This window comes from Pleurodeles waltl, chromosome 6, assembly GCF_031143425.1.
Source record: "Pleurodeles waltl isolate 20211129_DDA chromosome 6, aPleWal1.hap1.20221129, whole genome shotgun sequence".
Taxonomy (NCBI): domain Eukaryota; kingdom Metazoa; phylum Chordata; class Amphibia; order Caudata; family Salamandridae; genus Pleurodeles; species Pleurodeles waltl.
This window is the reverse complement of record NC_090445.1, coordinates 696925909-696942694: the sequence shown is the minus strand read 5'-3', so window position 1 is coordinate 696942694 and position 16786 is coordinate 696925909. Positions and strand designations below refer to the sequence as shown.

Sequence of the window (16786 nt, the reverse complement as noted above, 5' to 3'; positions counted from 1 at the left end):
CAATACTAACGACTACTACTGCTGTGAAGCGTGTGGGAATTCCCAACTGGACCCATGCCAGTCACACGAAAAAGGTGACGTGTCCAATTGATGAGGAAGTTGAGGTGCTGAAGGTACCAACAACAGAGAAGGAAGTCTCAGGGCCGGAGAGTGATCGAAGGGGAACTGAGACTGAAGGAGAGCCCGTTGAGGACGGCTTGGTCACTCCAGTAGGAGACGAAGGAGACGAGACCCAGAGGGGTGACGGTGAGCCTATCTCAACTGAGGCGCCAGGAGAGCCGAGTCAGAAGGAGGTTCTCCCAGAAGCAGATGAATATGGACATGAGCTAGAGCCCCTGACAGACCCAGAAGGTGAAGGAGTTGAGGCGGAAGAGAGTCAGAGTGTACAAACTCCTCCTGAGCGAATTGCAGGTCCATCAAGAGAAAACACCATAGAGTCAGAGGAGGGCGAAGGACTGCATCAGGAGAGGCAAAAGGTCAAAGAGACACTGAAAGGAGATAAGTGGCCAGATCTGCAAGTGAAAAAGGGAAAAGTGGTTGTTGAAGATGCAATAGAAGAAGAGGTCGATACAACAAGGAGAGAAGATCTGAGTAAAGGAGAGTTGCAAGGCGATCGCAAGTTGAAAAGAAAGAGAGTAGCAAATAGAAGATACGCAGGTCCCGAATGGGCATATGCATCGTCAGCTGAATGGCAACAAGAATTCTTGGCGTTCTGGTTTGATCGAGTGGTCCCAGGTCAGTACTTTGGTACCTGAGTCTGGCCAGAGAGACTGTATTGGAATGAAAAATTGAGTTAAAGAAAATTAAGAAAAGAGACTGATAACTTACAGGATGAGACACTGTTAACCTGAATTGACTTTTGAAAAACTGATTTTGACAAGCTGCTAACCTGAATTGACAAGGATCCTGGGAATGAATGTGAAAGCTGTAAATAATTGCTGAAGAAAAACTTTTGCTAGCTTAAACTTGCTGGGAAAAATATATATATAATAATAAGTTTCAACGATCCTCCGTTGGTTGTTGTTTGAACTAATAATAATTCACTTTCTGATTCTTTACAGATCATGGCTAACACTAGAGAGGATAATAGGGGAAGTAGGCATTGCAAATGCTTGGGTGTTGGTTTGGGTGTTATATGTGCGATATTCATCATAGTTCTGATTGTGGGAATACCATTGGTGGATAAGAGTGGAACTAACAATGCTATAATTCCTGAGACCGCCATTGCACTAACAGCTTGTGAAAGTTTTGAGCAAGCTACAAAGTATTTGTATGAGGGAACTTATGCTAAAGGGGAATTATCAACTAATGTTTTCTGTCGCTCGCTGAGTGAGTATGTTGACACAATGGATGCGAAAGATTGCTATGTGTGTACACAGATTCCTGTTTTGGGTTACCTATCATGGTTTGCGTTTAACATATGGGATAAGCTGTAATCTACTACTAACAAGATTCTATAACCAGGAAGGGATTCAGTATTTTTACTCCAATCATGATCTTGTGTTTTCTTATGTGCCTATCATAGAAGATTTGAGTAGTGTGGCTAAGTACTATAGCATCAAATTAGTTAAGGGGGTTCTTTGAGGCGACACTAACAATTAGTACATCTTATGCACACCGCAATAATTTGACATGTTTGCTTACAACTGTAGAGAAAAGCTTTGTAGAACACACGGAAGATAGAAGAAGGGCATGGAAAGGAAAATTGGAGAAAGGATTGCAGCAGCGAGCTTTTCCTAGAAGTGAGAGCTATAGTACAATTAGGGTACAAGGCAAATTAGCTTTAGACTCACTACACATAGGGAAGCTTTGCATAACGCAATCAAAGTCATATTATGACAATGTGTTTGTGGGAATGAGTGAATGTAAGCATGTGTTTTTGTTTCAGAGTAAGTGGACGTTGATGTTAAATGGACAGGATCCAGCGATCCATGGGATCTATTATATATGTGGACTTAATGCTTATTACCACCTTCCAAAGGGATGGTATGGGACATGTTATTTGGGGATAGATTTCCCAAAGATATATCAACTGGATGATCTCAAAAGGTTTCCGAAGTTGTCTGAATTACATTGAAATAGACAGAAGAGAGAGACTGCTGCTGGTGTAGTAGGAGACATATTTGGGGCGATAATTCCTTCAGTTGGAGTTATCTTAAACTCTATAAAGATTCAAAAGTTGTCTACTATTGTGGATAACATGCTGACAAATTTTACAGGGGCTATACTCCTGATGGATACTGAACTTGCTGCGGAGAGGGCTATGACTCTTCAAAATAGACTTGCTTTAGACATTCTTTTAGCGAAAAATGGCGGAGTCTGTAAAATGCTTAATGAGCGTCATTGTTGTGCATATATATCTGACAATAGTAACGAGATTGGAAGTATGCTTACCAACTTAACTAGGGATAGTACAGATTTGAAGGAATTGAAAGAGCCAGGAGTTTGGGAAAAGGCTGGAAAAGGACTTGCTAAAGTGGGCAATTGGTTTAGTAGTATTTGGCATGGGATATTGGCGAAAATAATTCAGGGAATTTTGATTGTTATAGCTTGCTTATTTGGATTATGGCTGTCATGCAAAATTAGTAAAATAATTAAATTGAAAATGGCGAAAAATAATAAGAGGAGGGAAGAAAATCAAAGGGAAAAATTGTTCAGGGCAAAATCACAAGGGGAACTATTGAGAGAGGAAATTGAAATGAGGGAATTTTAGGGTGCAAATTGTGAGCGAAAATGTTTGTGCGATGACAAGAGTCATCAGAGGAGGGATTGTTGGAGTGTGACCTTTAAATTTAATATTAACATGAAAAGCTTGCAATATATTCTGTAATCAAGCTGCATAGAAAATGTGTTAACATAGAAAATAATGTACGCGTTTGAAATGTGCCCACGGTGAGTGGCCACCAATGTATATTATGATTAATGAAACTGATTAATGGTGAATTAATAATGCACTAATGTATGCCTTTGTATTAGCAATAAGAGTTATGTATTAGGTCTTGTTAAATGAATCACTAGGCCTTAGTTAGCGAAGGTCTGGGCCTAGCTGCCTGGTCTCATATTAACTGTGTTTTTCTAACGTGCAATGTGCTGTTTTACTGAAGGACACTAAGCTGTACTTTTCCAGAAGCTAGAGATGTGTGTGTAGACGTAGTCAATTCTTTCTCATGGGACCCGACTTGCTCAAGGAGACATTCTTGCCAAATACAACAGTGTAATTCGCAACAGGTTCAAGGCCTCCTGGACAAGGAGAAGACAATGGAACTACTGAGTGGAGCGTAAAGTGTAACTTTTCTTACCTGACATTATACCTGATGAAGACGTCAATCACAGGAGCCAATCGACGGCATGAGAACTGTGTTAGGTAAAAATTCTAGTAAGGTGTGTGAAGAATTATTGGACAGAGATAATGATGCACCAAAATTGATCCAATGGGGAATTTAGGGCTTGTTCGTCAGTTTTAACAAATTTGCATGACTCGAAGAGAAGCCAGACATTATAGAGACATTCTTTGCCATTCTTCTTCACCAACCTTTGCCACTCGGAGAGACTTTGCCTTTAACCGCCTGATACTTTAAACCATCCTCATCTCATTCCTTGCCTTATACTTACTTCTCCTCCTTATGAGGGAAGAGCCTTATTCTTTAATTATGCCATACTGAGACATTGCCTTGTCCTATCTTTGCTGATGGCGAATCAACTGATGTCCTGAGGACGAAGAATGGCGCTGATTGCTGATACGTTGGAGGGGTAACTATCTGATGATAACTTTAATTGTCTATTTGCCTTTTCTTTCTAGGTACCAACTGCTTTTTTGATAGAGGCCATAGTCATATGTTTTTCCAAATTTGTGTTTGCCAAATTGTTTTGCATGAAGCCCAACATGCTGATGCTAATCCGAAGGTAGTTAAGAAGTTCACAAATATCGGATGCAAATAGACAAATGACTGAATTCTTGCTTTGTTGAATAATGTACTAATGATACTCTGCTAAAGTTGATTCATATTAATGTCGCATTTCATTCTAAATGTTCATGATCTATGCTTTGATTAAGTTTTGCTCTGATTGCCAAGTTATAGTGGGTTTAACGTGCTTGTTGATATTGAAACAAATAAATATGACATTAGGTTGTAACTAATAGGGAATAAAATCCTAACACTTACTAGTTTTGTTGTGGTTATTCATGGCTGAAAGGTCATGGTGCATTCGTTGTATTGATCTATATTAAATGTTATCGATTAGATTGATCGATTAGATATTGTGAATATTGATGGGGTTATTGACCTATTGATTGTGATGCCAAAAGATATCTCGTTCTGGGAAGTCTCCAAATGTGGTCAAAATGTTCATTGGCCTAGACGTGTCTCCTTGTAAGTTTACTTATCAATGTTCTGACGCGTTATCACATCCCAGCACAGTTTACCCCTTTGCATCCTGGTCAATGCAGTTCACAGTTAGTGCTTATTTGGAAATGATCTGTAGTTTTTCACCAAAGTTGGTGCAGACATTGCTGTATATCTCTAGACACGTGTTTCTGCATTTAGCCCTTCTTCAGTAGAGAGTAGCGAACAAAAAAAAATCATCTGGGCTTGCCGGAAATGCTGCCAAAATCCTCTCAGGTCAAGAACTACTCACAGGCACACAGGTGCATTTCCAAAGCTTGTCAGCTCACAGGCTCAAGGGAGCCTTTTTTTAACAGGAAGTGGGAGTTGGGAGCACACTGCCTCACATCCCAGCACAGTTCACACCTTTGCATCCTGGTAAATGCAGTTCACATTCATCGCTTAGTGGATAATTATCTGTAGTTTTTCACCAAATTTGGTGCAGACATTGCCGTATATCTCTAGACACGTGTTTCTGGGTTTAGTCCTTCATCAGTAGAGAGTAGTGAAAAAAGAAACTTCATCTAAGGCTGCTGGAAATGCTGACAAAATCCTCTCAGGTCAAGTACCACTCACAGTCAGACAGGTGCATCTCCAAAGCTTGTCAGCTAACTGGATCAAGGGAGCCTTTTAAACAGGAAGGGGGTTGGGAGCACACTGCCTCATATCCCAGCACAGTTCGCCCCTTTGCATCCTGGTAAATGCAGTTCACAGTTAAGGCTTACTTGGAATTTTTCTGTAGTTTTTCACCAAGGTTGGTGCAGACATTGCTGTGTATCTCTAGACACGTGTTTCAGGGTTTAGCCCTTCATCAGTAGAGAGTAGTGAACAAAGAGAATTTATCTGGGGTTGCTGGAAATGCTGCAAAAATCCTCTCAGGTCAAGTACCACTCACAGGCACACAGGGGCATCTCCAAAGCTCGTCAGCTCACTGGCTCAAGGAAGCTGTTTAAACAGGAAGGAGGGTTGGGAGCACACTGCCTCACATCCCAGCACAGTTTGCCCCTTTGCATCCTGGTAAATGCAGTTCACAGTTAAGGCTTATTTGGAAATTATCTGTAGTTTTTCACCAAAGTTGGTGCAGACATTGCTGTACATCTCTAGACACGTATTCCTGGGTTTAGCCCTTCAACACTAGAGAGTAATAAACAAAGAAAATTAAACTGGGGTTGATGGAAATGCTGCAAAAATCCTCTCAGGTCAAGCACCACTCACAGGCACATAGGTGCATCTCCAAAGCTCATCAGCTCACTGGCTCAAGGGAGCCTTTTAAACAGGAAGGGGGGTTGGCAGCACATTGCCTCACATACCAGCACAGATCACTCCTTTGAAAAACTGGTAAATGCAGTTCACAATTAGCGCTTAATGAGAAATTATCTGTATTTTTTCACCAACGTTGGTGCATACATGGCTGTATATCTCTAAACCTGTGTTTCTGGGTTTAGCCCTTCATCAGTGGAGATTAATGAACAAAGAAAATTCATCTGGGGTTGATGGAAATGCTGCCAAAAAATCCTCTTGGGTCAAGTACCACTCACAGGCACACAGGTGCATCTCCAAAGCTTGTCAGCTCACTGGCTCAAGGGGGCCTGTTAAACAGGAAGGGGGGTTGGGGGCACACTGACTCACATTCCAGCACAGTTCGCCCCTTTGCAACCTGGTTAATGCAGTTAACAGTTAGTGCTTATTTGGAAATTATCTGTAATTTTTCACCAAAGTTGGTCCAAACATTGTTGTATATCTCTGGACGTGTTTCTAGGTTTAGCCCTTCATCAGTAGAGAGTAGTGAACAAAGAAAATTCATCTGGGGATGCTGGAAATGCTGCCAAAATCCTCTCAGGTCAAGTACCACTCACAGGCACACAGGTGTGTCTCCAAAGCGCATCAGCTCACTAGCTCAAAGGAGCCTTTTAGACAGGTAGGGGGGTTGGGAGCACACTGCCTCACATCCCAGCACAGTTTGCCCCTCTGCATCCTGGTCAATGCAGTTCACAGTTAGCGGTTACTTGATATTATCTGTAGTTGTTCACCAAAGTTGGTGCAGACATTGCTGTATATCTCTAGACATGTTTCTAGGTTTAGCTCTTCATCAGTAGAGAGTAAAGAAGAAAGAAAATTCATTGGGGGATGCTGGAAATGCTGCCAAAATCCTCTCAGGTCAAGTACCACTCACAGGCACACAGGTGCATCTCCAAAGCTTGTCTGCTCTCTGGCTCAAGGGAGCCTGTTAAACAGGAAGGGGGGTTGGGAGCACACTGCCTCACATTCCAGCACAATTTGCCCCTTTGGAACCTGGTAATTGCAATTCACAGTTAGCACTTACTTGGAAATTATCTGTAGTTGTTCACCAAAGTTGATGCAGACATTGCTGTATATCTCTAGACGTGTTTCTAGGTTTAGCTCTTCATCAGTAGAGAGCAGAGAACAAAGAAAATTAATTGGGGGATGCTGGAAAAGCTGCCAAATTCCTCTTAGGTCAATTACCACTCACAGGCACACAGGTGCATCTCCAAAGCTTGTCAGCTCACTCGCTCAAAGGAGCCTTTTAAACAGGAAGGGGGGTTGGGAGCACACTGCCTCACGTTCCAGGACAGTTTTCCCCTTTGCATCCTGGTAAATGCAGTTCACAGTTAGCATTTACTTGGAAATTATCTGTAGTTTTTCACCAAAGTTGGTGCAGACATTGCTGTATATCTCTAGACGTGTTTCTAGGTTTAGCCCTTTATCAGTAGAGAGTAGAGAACAATGAAAATTAATCTGGGGATGCTGGAAATGCTGCCAAAATCCTCCCAGGTCAAGTACCACTCACAGGCACACAGGTGCATCTCCAAAGCTCGTCAGCTCACTGGCTCAAGGCAGCCTTTCAAACAAGGAGGGGGGTTGCGAGCACACTGGCTCACATGCCAGCACAGTTCGCCCCTTTGCATCCTGGTCAATGCAGTTCACAGTTAGTGCTTATTTGGAAATTATCTGTAATTTTTCCCCAACGTTGGTCCAGACATTGCTGTATAAATCTAGACACATGTTTCTGGGTTTAGCTCTTCATCAGTAGAGAGTAGTGAACCAAGAAAATTCATCTGGGGTTGCTTGAAATGTTGCAAAAATCCTCCCATGTCAAGAACCACTCACAGGCACACAGGTGCATCTCTAAAGCTCGTCAGCTTATTGGCTCAAGGGAGCCTTTTAAACAGGAAGTGTGGTTGGGAGCACACTGCCTCACATCTCAGCACAGTTTGCACCTTTGCCTCTTTGCATCCTGGAAAATGCAGTTCACAGTCAGCGCTTAGTTTTTCACCAAAGTTGGTGCACACATTGCTGTATATCTCCAGACACGGGTTATTGCATTTAGCCCTTCATCAGTAGAGTAGTGAACAAAGAAAATTAATCTGTGGTTGCGGGAAATGCTGCCAAAATCCTCTCAGGTCAAGTACCACTTACAGGCACACAGTTGCAGCTCCAAAGCATGTCAGCTCACTGGCTCAAGAGAGCCTTTTAAACAAGAAGGGGGGTTGGGAGCACACTGTCTCACATCCCAGCACAGTTCACCCCTTTGCATACTGGTAAATGCAGTTCACAGTTAGCGCTTACTTAAAACATTATCTGTAGTTTTTAACCAAAGTTGGTGCAGACATTGCTGTATATCTCTAGGCGTGTTTCTAGGTTTAGCCCTTCATCAGTAGAGAGTAGAGAACAAAGAAAATTCATTTGGGGATGCTGGAAATGCTGCCAAAATCGTCTCAGGTCAAGTACCACTCACAGGCACACAGGTGCACCTACAAAGATCATCAGGTCACTGGCTCAAGGGAGGCTTTTAAACAGGAAGAGGGGTTGGGAGCCACTGCCTCACATCTGTTAGTGCGTCGGAGCCTTAATAAATAAACTTACAAGGAGACGCGTCTAGGTCGACAAACCTTTGGACCATGTTTGGAGACTTCCCAGTACGAAGTATTTTCCTTAATGATCATAAACCAAATAATATCAATAAATAATCAATAATGACAATCACTAATCAATGAATAATCAATAATAATCAAACTTGAACTCACCATGCTCTATCAGTCATGAATAGCCATGCCAGTTTAATTGTGTGTTAGGATATTTATTTCCCTATTAGTTACAATCTAATATCATGTCTATTAATCTCAATAGCAATAAACCCATCAGAAAACACTACCAATTTGCAATCAGAGCACAACTCAATCAATGCATAGGCTATATTCATTCAATATTTAGGCACTATTTATCTGAATCAACTTAGCAGCATCTCATTAGTACATGAACCAACAAATCAAGATCTCAATCATTTGTCTATTTGCACAAGGTATTAGTGAACACCTTAACTAACCTCAAATTAGCATTAGCATGTTGGGCTTCATGCAAAACATTTAGGGCCAGATGTAGGAAAGTCTCAAATTGCGACTTGCAATTTGCGAGTCCCTGCGACTCGCAAATTGCAAGTTGCAATTTGGGATGCAGAAAGGTGTCTCAGACACCTTCTGCGAGTCGCTATGGGGTCGCAAAGACCCACCTCATTAATATTAATGAGGTGGGTCGCAATTTGTGACCCCATAGCGACTCAGGGCACTCACGGGGATGGAGGCCTGCTGGGAAAAGCAGACCTCCATGTCTGTGACTGCTTTTAAATAAAGCAGTTTTTTTTTTCAAAGTGCAACCCGTTTTCCTTAAAGGAAAACGAGCTTCACTTTGAAAAATAAACCAAAACCTTTTGTTTCGGTATTTTTCAGGGCAGGTAGTGGTCCATTGGACCACTGCCTGCTCTGAAAAATTATTTTTGGGTCCAGTCGCAAAGGGGAAGGGGTCCTATGGGGACCCCTTCCCGTTTGCGACTGGGTTACCATCCACTTCTAGTGGATGGTAACTGCGAGTCCATTTGCGACCGCTTTCGCATCGCAAATGGAATTGCATAATATTGCGACACGAATTTGGAAAACATCTAAACTAAGGCCTCTATCAAAATAGCAGTTGGTACTTAGAAAGAAAAGGCAAACAGACAATCACAATTTGCATCAGATAGTTACCAATCCAACAGATCAGCAAGCAGCGTCAGTCTTCGTCCTCAGGACATCAGCCGATTCACCAACAGCAGAGATAGGACGGTGCAAAATCACAAGATAGCATAGTTAAGGAATGATTACTTCCCTCAGATGGAGGAGAAGTTAGCATCAGGCAAGAATAGGGTAGAGGATGGTTTAAAGTTACAGGATAAATAAACTAACATATGGAAACTAGCAAAGGTCACTCTAGCAAAAGTCTCATAGCAAAAGGAATGGCAAATGGCAAATGGTAGAAGTCAAAGTAAAAAGTTCCCATTTTTCCTCGGGTCACACCGTTAAATCAAAATTGTCTAACTATTCCCTAATTCCTCATTGGATAACATTTTGGTGCATCATTATCTCTGACCAATAATTCGGTAAGCACCTGCTAGAATTTTCCACAGTTCACAGTTCCCACATCACGGATTGGTCCACGTTATTGATGTCTTCAACAGTTGGAATGTCAGGTAGAAAATGTTAAACTTTGCGTTCCAGTCAGTGTCTTCATTGTCTTCTCCTAGGAGAGGTAACCTTGCACCTGTTACAAATTACACTGTTGCATCTAGCAAGAAAATCGTCTTGAGCAAGCCGGTTCTCATGAGAAAGAATTTACCACAGCTACACACACATATAGCTCCTGGAAAAGTATAGCTTTGTGTCCTTCAGGAAAAGCAGCACACTACACGTTAGAAAATGCAATTCAATATGAGGCTAGACAGCTAGGCCCAAGCCCTTGCTAAATTAATGAAGCAAATTCTTAACACATTACCCTAATTATGATATACTAATACAATTTCAAACATTATTGCATAATAATTCAGACTTAACAAGCCTTTTCATTAGTCTTCGTATACATTGGTGACCACTCCCCGTGGGCACATTTCAAACGCGTGCATTATTTTCTAGGTTAACGGGTTTTCTATGCAGCTACATCACACAATATATTGCAAGCTTCGTATTAATATTGCTTTCAAAAGAACACACTCCAAAATATCCCAGCACAGCTCACCTCTTTGCATCCTGGTAAATGCAGTTTACAGCGCTTACTTGGAAATTATCTGCAGTTTTTCACCAAAGTTGGTGCAGACATTGCTGTATATCTCTAGACGTGTTTCTAGGTTTAGCCCTTCGTGAGTAGAGAGTAGAGAACAAAGAAAAATCATTTGGGGTTGCTGGAAATGCTGCCAAGATCCTCTCAGGTCAAGTATCACTCACAGGCACACAGGGGCATCTCCAAAGCTCGTCAGCTCACTAGCTCAAGGGAGCCTTTTAAACAGGAAGGTGGCTTTGGAGCGCACTGCCTTACATCCCAGCACAGTTCACTCTTTGCATCCTGGTTAATGCAGTTCACAGTTAGCGCTTCCTTGGACATTATCTGTAGTTTTTCACCAAAGTTGGTGGAGACATTACTGTATATCCCTATACACATGTTTTTGGGTTTAGCCCTTCATCAGTAGAGAGTAGTGAACAAAGAAAATTCATCTGGGGTTTTTGGAAATACTGCCAAAATCCTCTCAAGCCAAGAACCACTCACAGGCACACAAGTGCATCTCCAAAGTTCATCAGCTCATTGGCTCAAGGGAGCCTTTTAAACAGGAAGAAGGGGTTGGGAGCACAATGCCTCCCACCCCAGCACAGTACCCCCCTTTGCATCCTGGTAAATGCAGTTCACAGTTAGTGCTTACTTGGAAATTATCTGTAGTGTTTCACCAAAGTTAGTGCAGACATTGCTGTATATCCCTAGACACATGTTTCTGGATTTAGCCCTTCATCAGTATGGAGTAGTGAACAAAGAAAATTCATCTGGGGTTGCTGGAAATGCTGCCAAAATCCTCTCAGGTCAAGTGCCACTCACAGGCACACAGGTGCATCTCCAATGCTTGTCAGCTCACTGGCCCATGGGAGCCTTTTAAACAGGAAGGGGGGTTGGGAGCACACTGTCTCACATCCCAGCACAGTTCGCCCCTTTGCATCCTGGTAAATGCAGTTCACAGTTAGCGCTTACTTGGAAATTATCTGTAGTTTTTCATCAAACTTGGTGCAGACATCACTGTATATCTCTAGACATGTGTTTCTGCTTTTATCCCTTCATCATTAGAGAGTACTGAACAAAGAAAATTAATATGGGGTTGCTGGAAATGCTGCCAAAATCCTCTCAGGTCAAGTACCACTCACAGGCACACAGGTGAATCTCCCAAGCTTGTCAGCTCACTGGCTCAAGGGAGCCTTTTGAACAGGAAGGGGGGTCGGGAGCAATTTTCTTTGTTCACTACTCTCTACTGATGAAGGGCTAAACCCAGAAACACGTGTCTAGACATATACAGCAATGTCTGCACCAACTTTGGTGAAAAACTACAGATAATTTTCAAGCAAGCGCTAACTGTAAACTGCATTTACCAGGATGCAAAGGGGAAAACTCTGCTGGGATGTGAGGCAGTGTGCTCCCAACCCCCCTTCCTGTTTAAAAGGCTCCCTTGAGCCAGTGAGCTGACGAGCTTTGGAGATGCACCTGGGTGCCTGTGAGTGGTACTTGACCTGAGAGGATTTTGGCACCATTTCCAGCAACCCCAGATGAATTTACTTTGTTCACTTCTCTCTACTGATGAAGGGCTAACCCCAGAAACACGTGTCTCGAGATATACAGCAATGTCTGCACCAACTTTTGTGAAAAAGTACAGATAATTTCCAAGTAAACACTGACTGTGAACTGCATTTACCCGGATGCAAATGGGCAAACCGTGCTGGGAAATGAGGAAATGTGCTCTCAACCCCACTTCCTGATAATGTTATTACTTTTGATGATCTACTAACCACCCAAACTAAAAAGTCAGCTTTTCACAAAAACCCTTTTATTAACTCCAGCTTCCGCAAAGTTAATCTGTGAAGTATTTCTCTTGTGAGCCACCGTGCTCCGAGTGCTTCATCACCATAGTTGAGCTTTCATTTCTTCAAGCTCACACTGGTGCAAAACATTTAGTCAACTAACTACATAACCTTTATACATAAACCATTGGCAATGTCACAGAACTCCTACAAAATGAATGTCTTAAAGCCTTCTGAAGCATCTCCCCAAGCCACTCTAACACCACAGTCCTCACAAAGCAAAGTTAATAACAACCCTCTCTTATCTTAAGAAACATTTTTAGGTCCCAAAAGTTCTCCAGCACCTTCAAAGTTCTCTTGTGTTCCATAATGTACCCTATCATTTTAGACTTTCACAAGGAGCATTTTGGGGCTCTATTCAAGGATAATACTATAACAATTCACCATTATGCAGACAATACTAAAGTCTTCTTGAAGGTTTCTTCTGCTCCAGACATCAACCTCCGCTTGCACCTTTTCTAGACCAGGGTCCACAGTGCCTAACGGAAGCGCAACACTACTGTAGGAAAGTACCCTCTTTCTTGGTATGGTTCCCCCCTTTTTCTGCGTCATGTCAGTAAGTTTCACTGTGTTCACTGGGATCCTGCTAACCAGGACCCCAGTGATTATGCTCCCTCTCCCAAATCTCTGTATTTCATCCCACAATTGGCACACTGGTGCCCCATTATAAGTCCCTAGTATATGGTACCTAGGTGCCCATGGCATTGGGGTTCCAGAGGATCCCTATGGGCTGCAGAATATATTTTGTCACCCATAGGCAACCCAAGCAAAGGGTTCTACAGGACTGCCATTGCAGCCTGAGTGAAAAGGTGCAAGCACCCTTTCACGGCACCATGTCACTTATAAGTCACCCCTATGGCAGGCCTTCTAGCCCAGAAGTCAGGGTGCAAAGTACCTGTGTGTGCGGGCACCCCTGTACTAGCTGAGGTGCCCCATGAGCTGCAGGCACATTTTCCCAGAATTCGTGATTGCTAGGACGCGATTTTTCACGTGTACTGGACATAGGTCAATACCTATGTCCAGCTACATAATTGTAACTCCGAACATAGGCATGTTTGGTATCAAACATGTTGGAAGCATACCCTAATCCTTTTGCAAGCATTGGTTGTATGACTCTATGCACTCTGGGGGCTCCTTAGAGGACCCCCATTATTGCCATTACAGCCTTCGGAGAGTTTCCTGGCAGCCCAAGCTGCTGCCACTTCCCAGACAGGTTTCTGCCCTACTGTTGCTTAAGCAGCTCAAGCCCAGGAAGGTAGAATAAAGGATTTCCTTTGGGAGAGGGGTGTTACACTCTCTCCCATTGGAAATGGGTGTTATAGGCTTGGGAGGGGTAGCCTCCGCAAGCCACTGTTAATCCTCTGAAGGGCACATTTGGAGCCCTCCTTGCATAAACCAGTCTGCACCAGTTTAGGGACCCCCAGTCCCTGATCTGGCATGAAACTGGAACCAAGGAAAGGGGAGTGACTACTCCCCTGTCCATCACCACCCCAGGGGTGGTGCTCAGAGCTCCTCCAGAGGGTCCTTGGGTTTTGCCATCTTGGATTCAAGGTTAGCAGGGAACTCTGTGAGTATCTGAGTGACCACTACAGGCAGGTGGCATAAGAACCCCCTCCTGATAGGTGGTCACCCAGGTAGGTGACTAATCCCCCTTTCAGGGCTATTTAGGATCTCTCCTTTGGGTGGTTACTTGGATTTTGCTTGTATGACTCCAGCAGGATTCCCCTGCAACCTCCACTTCGACTTCTGACTGAAGAAACTGCATTTGGATGCTCCAGGACCTGACAATCTGCAACAAGGAAGCAAGACTCAGCCTGCAACATTGTATCCATGGCTCCTTCCAGCAACTGCAACATTTCCCCAGTCGTACATCCTCTGAGGAAAGCCCGTCTTCAGCCTCCACAAGAAAGAAGAAGGAATCTCCTTTGAAGTGAAGGAGTCACTCCCATGCATCTGCACGCACCAACTGCAATGACGACTGGCAGAGTGGATCCCCACTCCTTCTGAGCTGCTTGGATCCTGCAACACAAGTGGTGGACTGAAGTGGTCCCAATGATCCTCTCTTCCAGTTGCCCAACTTGGGTAGAGGTAAGCCCTTGCCTTCCCACGCAGGACAGTATGCTCATGTCCCCCGTAATTTGCAGCTGCCAAGGCTTGTTGGCATCCTCTCCAAGGGATTTACAGGCATCTTGAAGATCCAGCACCCGGCACTCCTTCCTGCAACACACAGCTTCCTGAATGTGAAGACGCAATCCCAACTGCAATCTTCCTCCCAGCGTGGGACATCACTTGCATCCTTCAGGAACTCGACCCCGTCTTCTTGGGTGCAGTGTTGACTTTCCTTCATCACCATCGTCTCATCTCTTGCATAGGGGCTCCTGCCATTCCTGGACTCTGCTGTGCTTGTTGGGCTTGGTTCCCCTATTCCACAGGTCCTCTGGTCCAAGAATGTACTGTTGGTGTCTTGAAGTTTCTTCTGGGTTTTGCATTATTGTTCTTCTCTTCTCCGTGTGTATTCTAGGAAATTTACAGAGATTTCCTGGTTGCTGGGGAGGGTTGTGGTACTTACCTTTGGGCTCTCCTAGTACTCCCAGCGCCCCTCTATACACTACACTTACCTAGGTGGGGGAGCGACTCTTGCATTCCATTTTTTTAGTATATGGTTTGTGCTCCCCCTAGAACCATTATTCTCTATTGTGATTTCACTATATTGCACTGTATTCTTACTATTGTTATGCCTATTTCTGCATACTACTGTATATAATTTGTGTATTACTTTCCTCCTAAGGTAGTATAGCCTCTATGGTATTTTTGGTATTTGTGTCAGCAAAATAAAGTACCTTTACTTTGTAACACTGAGGCCCGCATTATGACCCTGGTGGTCTTCTGACCGCCAGGGTAAATGCGGAGGTCCCACCGCCAACAGGCTGGTGGTGAAGACTGCCACATTATGAGTGTGGCAGGTTTGCCTTTGCCAACCCGCCATATCTCCACTCATACCGACATGGGTGTCGGAGCCACCGGGCCAGAGATGGTTTTCTCCAACCCGGCAGTCCACAGAAGACCACTAGCGGTACTAGGAGCTGCCTGCCCGCCACGGTTTCTGCAGTTGTAGCATCGCCTCAAAAACCATGGCGGAAAGGCTACTGGTGAAGGGAATTTCACCTTACCTGGTCCGGGGAGAAGGTCGTCCAGCAGGGAACAGGAACAGGTGGTTCCACTGCAGCAGCGCTCCAGCAGCAGGGCACCACCAGGCCATATTATTGCACATAATACAGCTGGTGGAGTCATACTGGTAAGGTGGGGCCGGAGGCAGAACTGCCCCAGCGCCTCCGACCACCAGCACAACTACTGCAGGATTTCTGCCCCAATTGAGGCGGAAATCCTGCAGTACTCATAATATGGTTGTCGGAAGACTACCAGCACTGGCGGTTTTCTGGCCCCCTCAGCTTTGGCGGTCTTCCGAGAAGACCACCAAAGTCATAATGAGGGCCTGATTGTTTTCTTTCATGTGTGTAAGTACTGTGTGACTACAGTGGTATTGCATGAGCTTTACATGCCTCCTAGATAAGCCTTGCCTGCTCATCCACAGCTACCTCTAGAGAGCCTGGCTTCTACACACCGCCTACATCACACTAATAAGGGATATCTGGACCTGGTATAATGTGTATGTACCACAAGTACCCCCCTCACACCAACCCATCCTCCTACAACCACCAAGACACAATTCATGTTATTTGATAAAAACAATGAGTAAGAAATAGTACAATCATCACTCAACTGTATGTAGCTTGCTGTCACTTGGATTCACCATGGGTACGAAACTCACATTCAAGGGACAGGTTGTCATAAAAAAGGCCTGGTTCCACCCCACTCTTCTCAAGAAAGTGAAACTATTTATTCCAGAGACAGACTTCAAAAATGATGCTCAATTCCTTCTGCTCTTGCATGTCAATGGTGGTAACGCCTGCTCCATGCCTCCCAAACCCCGCATTGCCCCCAGTGAAAGGGATTCCTCAGCACTACTGTATATCTCATCCAGGGCCTGAAAGAATGTGACCACATCACCCTCCCATCCTCATGGAGCTTCATTGGCTTTCCTTGCCAGAATGCACCATCTTCAAAACTAGCTGTTTTACTAACAAAACCATGACAAGTTGCATTCCTGCCTATCTTGTGGACAAGTATGCTATTTCTAGTGGCTACACCTTTGATCCCAGAACCGAGCTACCTTTCCTATCACTTGTTTACTGTATGCGTGCCTTTGACCCTCAACAATACTCTGTTGCCTTTTGGCTAGTTTTGCACTAAAGGATTACCATACACATACTTATATTAATAGATATTTCAGAAACATATCAATCGGCAGTGCTACAGTCCTTTTATTGGTATGGTAAGCAAATGATTATAGAAATCTATTAGATTGAGCACACATTTTATATATGGACTACAGAGAGTTCTCTCAGC

General features: G+C 43.8%; 1 protein-coding gene across 1 annotated transcript in view; it reads left to right on the top strand.

Annotated features, from left to right (window-relative positions):
* The window catches only part of LOC138301684 (deleted in malignant brain tumors 1 protein-like), a 630543-nt gene that overhangs the window by 71881 nt on the left and 541876 nt on the right, over positions 1-16786 (top strand). Inside the window, exon 3 of the mRNA XM_069242199.1 lies at positions 14566-14596. Coding sequence (XP_069098300.1) covers positions 14566-14596 — 31 coding nt within the window. The remainder of the gene's footprint in view (positions 1-14565; positions 14597-16786) is intronic.